Source organism: Apaloderma vittatum, unplaced genomic scaffold, assembly GCF_000703405.1.
Source record: "Apaloderma vittatum isolate BGI_N311 unplaced genomic scaffold, ASM70340v1 scaffold23022, whole genome shotgun sequence".
NCBI lineage: Eukaryota > Metazoa > Chordata > Aves > Trogoniformes > Trogonidae > Apaloderma > Apaloderma vittatum.
The window spans coordinates 5,507-9,546 of record NW_009702315.1 but is presented as its reverse complement, the minus strand read 5'-3'; the positions used below and the strand labels follow the sequence as shown (position 1 = coordinate 9,546).

General features: G+C 55.3%; 1 protein-coding gene across 1 annotated transcript in view; it reads left to right on the top strand.

Annotated features, from left to right (window-relative positions):
• MCM3 (minichromosome maintenance complex component 3) overlaps positions 1 to 4,040 on the top strand; it is a gene marked incomplete at its 5' end in the record, with an annotated part of 10,527 nt that overhangs the window by 5,110 nt on the left and 1,377 nt on the right. The window contains 6 exons of the mRNA XM_009864233.1: positions 866 to 1,040; positions 1,214 to 1,340; positions 2,079 to 2,229; positions 2,379 to 2,519; positions 2,732 to 2,838; positions 3,836 to 3,918. Of these exons, the coding sequence (XP_009862535.1) occupies positions 866 to 1,040; positions 1,214 to 1,340; positions 2,079 to 2,229; positions 2,379 to 2,519; positions 2,732 to 2,838; positions 3,836 to 3,918 (784 nt within the window). The remainder of the gene's footprint in view (positions 1 to 865; positions 1,041 to 1,213; positions 1,341 to 2,078; positions 2,230 to 2,378; positions 2,520 to 2,731; positions 2,839 to 3,835; positions 3,919 to 4,040) is intronic.

The window sequence follows — 4,040 nt, the reverse complement described above, 5'->3', positions numbered from 1 at the left end:
CCTGCCAGAGCAGGGTCACCCAGGGCAGCCACATAGGAACGTGTCCAGGCAGGTTTGAAAGTCGCCAGAGCAGGAGACTCCACACCCTCTCTGGGCAGCCTGGGCCAGGGCTCCAGCACCCTCACAGGGAAGAAGTTTCTTCTCATGTTGAGGTGGAACTTCCCATGTTCTAACTTAAACCCATTATTTCTTGTTCTATTGCTGGACACCACTGAGGAGAGATTGTCCCCTTCCTCTTGACCCCCACCCCTCAGATATTTCTCTATGTTCATAAGGTCCCCTCTCAGCCGTCTCCTTTCCAGGCTGAACAGCCCCAGTTCTCTCAGTCTCTCTTCCCAGCAGAGATGTTCAGTGCCTTGATCCCCCTCGTAGCTCTCCCTTGGACTCTCTCCAGTAGGTCCCTGTCTCTCTTGAATTGGGGGAGCCCAAAACTGGATACAAATGCCCCAAAACAATGACTTGGTTCTTGCTAGGGCTGGGATCCATTGGGCAGTGAAGAGCTCGTTGGTCTCTGCTGTTGCTCATGGCCCACGTTGGAGGAGAGAGACTTGTAGGGTTTCTCACTCAGCACTGCCCGAGTGTCTCAGGGAAGCCCAGTGGACCCTCATCCTTCTTACGAGCTCGGCTTTGATGTTTCTGATCTGGGATCAGAAAAAATGTGTTTTTCTTGCAAATGAGAGCTACACCCACCTTCCTGGTTGTGGAAAAGAGACCTTACTGCTGCAGCAGGCTGGGTTTATTATGGTGTCCAGCTGCCTGTTCATCCGTCCTTTAAGACCTGAGGAAGGAGGTCCTCCCATCCTTCCTGGCAGCCAAGACTGGCCCATAAGGGTCTCATATAACCCCTTACATCGTCCTCTTGCAGTACGACCAGTACAAGACACCCATGGAGAACATTGGCCTGCAGGACTCCTTGCTCTCCCGCTTTGACCTGCTCTTTATTGTGCTGGACCAGATGGACCCTGAGCAGGACAGGGAGATCTCGGACCACGTCCTGCGGATGCACCGCTACCGCAACCCCAACGAGCAGGACGGGGATGGTGAGTCGCTTGTAACTGCTACTTCCTTGCTGCTCAGTCCTGTTCTTCCTCGGAGGGTTGTCGCACCTTGGTGGCAGCGCTTTGGGTTCAGCGTCCCGGGCTTTGTTCATGACTGCTTTTGGAAGTTGCTCCAGAAGCTCAAAGCCTGTTCTCTGTGACTTTTCTCTCTGCAGCCATGCCCCTGGGCAGCGCTGTGGATATGCTGGCTACGGATGATCCTGACTTTGTGCAGGACGAGGAACAGGAGCTCCAAGTATATGAGAAACACGATGACCTTCTGCATGGGCCCAACCGCCGCAAGTAAGTCCTTCATCCCACGTCCCCTGGAGCTCTCTGGTGTTCCCAGTGCTGCTAGTTGATGGGTTTGGCTTGAGTATCCAGGCAGTGGCTGATTGCTGGTGTCAGTGATGCTCCAGGGGATCCATGGAGAGGTATGTGGGCAGGATCACAGAATCACAGAATGTTCAGGGTTGGAAGGGGCCTTGAAAGATCATCTAGTCCAACCTACCAGAGCAGAATCACCCAGAGTAGGTCACACAGGAACACATCCAGGCGGGTTTTGAGTGTATCCAGAGAAGGAGACTCCACAACTTCCCTGGGCAGCCTGTGCCAGGGCTCTGTCACCCTCACAGTGAAAAAGTTTTTCCTAAGGTTTTTGTGGAAACTTCTGTGCTCCAGCTTGCACCCGTTGACCCTTGTCCTGTCACTGGACATCACAGAGAAGAGCCTGGCTCCATCTTGCTGAGACTCTCTCTTGACATATTGATAAACATTAATTAGGTCACCCCTCAGCCTCCTCCAAGCTAAGGAGACCCAGCTCCCTCAGTCTTTCCTCACATAAGGGAGATGTTCCACTCCAGGACACTAAGGGAACATTGTTCCAGCCTTGATCTCTCATGCCAGGCACATGGGGAACATCGGGAGCTGAATTCCCCACTTGCCTGGATATCCAGGAAGGGTAAAAAGTGGGAAGCTCACTTCTGCAAAGCACCCATCGCCACCTTGGAGGACACGGGTGTGATTACACATTCCCTGCAGGGAGAAGATTGTCAGCATGGCCTTCATGAAGAAATACATCCATGTAGCAAAGATGATTAAGCCCGTCTTGACCGAGGAGTCAGCGAGCTACATCGCGGAGGAGTACTCCCGCCTGCGCAGCCAGAGCCAGATGAACTCGGACATCGCCAGGGTGAGCCCTGGGAGCAGCTCCCTCTCGCACCAGGAGGAGGGAAACTGAGGAACAGGCTCCCCTATTCCCTTACAGATGTTTTCAACCCTTGGTGGGATGCCAGAGCTGGAGTCAGCCTCGCAGAGTCACTTCTCTCTGTTCTTCACCAGACCTCCCCCGTCACAGCCCGTACCCTGGAGACCCTGATCCGCCTCTCCACGGCGCATGCCAAGGCCAGGATGAACAAGACGGTCGATCTGCAGGATGCTGAGGCGGCCTTGGAGCTGGTGCAGTTCGCCTACTTCAAAAAGGTAGGGGGAAAAGTGTCCCTCAGTGCTCGGGACGATCCTAAATTTGTCATCGGAGAGGGTGGGTTTGGTGCAGGCTGAGCACCCTGGGTCCTTTCCTGGTGATAGCGTGCGGTGAGGTCACCACAGTGGGATCTTGGGTCCCTTGAGGTTGGTCCCCTAAAAGCAGCTGGAGTGGAAAAGGAAGCTGAGTCCATCCTGTCTTTGCCACACAGGTACTGGAGAAGGAGAAGAAGCGGAAGAAGCGGACAGAGGATGACTCTGAGACCGAGAAGGAGGAGGAGGAAGAGTCGCAGCCCACGGAGGAGCGCAGGACGAGGAGGTAGGAGCCAGAGCAAGGGAAGGGAGGATGTCGTGCGAGGGACACCAGCCTCTTCTGAGGGCACAGCAGGCAGTGCTGCACTTGGGGAGGTGCTCCACCTTTTGCTCAACCTAGTGGTTTGTCCCACCTGGTTTGTCATAGAGGGTCATCGTTGTTCCGTGGATAAGGTACTGGCTGGATGGCCACATCCAAAATGGTGCAGCCAGTGACTCAGTGTCCAAATGGAGATCAGTAACAAGGGGGGTCCCTCAGGGGTTCATGCTGGGACCAGTACTACTTAATACCTGTGCAAACATCGTGAAGCTCAACAAGGGCAAGTGCAAGGTCCTGCACCTGGGTTGGGGCAATCCCCGGCATCAACACAGGCTGAGGGTGAAGGGATTGGGAGCAGCCCTGCTGAGAAGGGCTTGGGAGTGCTGGTGGGTGAAAAGCTGGATGTGAGCCAGCAATGTGTGCTCGCAGCCCAGAAAGCCCATCCCATCCTGGGCTGCATCCAGAGAAGTGCCTAGCAAGTCGAGGGAGATGATTCTGTCCCTCTGCTCTGCTCTGGTGAGGCCCCACCTGGAAGGTAGATCTAGATTGGACATATGGAAAAAAATGATGGGAAGGGTGGTGAGACACTATAACAGGTTGCCCGGAGAAGTTGTGGCAACCACCTCCGTGGAAGTGTTCAAGGCCAGGTTGGACGGGGCTTTAAGCAACCTGGTCTGGTGGGAGGTGTCCCTGCCCGTGGCAGAGGAGCGCTGGACAAGATGATGTTTGAAGGTCTTTCCCAGCCCAAACCCTTCTATGATCTGTGACAGCCACAACCCTCGGGACTGGTGCCAGCCCGGCTCCCATGCCACGTGCAGGGATTTGTGGCTGCAGTGTGACTTACCTGTGAGCTGCAGGTACCCTTGTGTGGTCCTGGCCAGACATCTCCGGGATCTTGGGCTGGGGGTCTCCTGAGATCTGAAGTTCGGGTGGAGCAGGGGTGACCTCTTCTTCCCCCACCCAGGAAGAAGAAGGCACACACAGAAGGCGAGGGGGACTCCTACGACCCGTATGACTTCAGTGACGCTGAGGAGGAGATGCCAGAGGGTGAGTCCTTGGACCTTGGAGTCCCAGTGGGCAGGGAGTTGTCCCTGGGACAGCACCGTGCCCTTGTGGCCAAGAGGCCAGTGGGATCCTGGGGGGCATTAAGAAAAGTGTGTCCAGCAGGG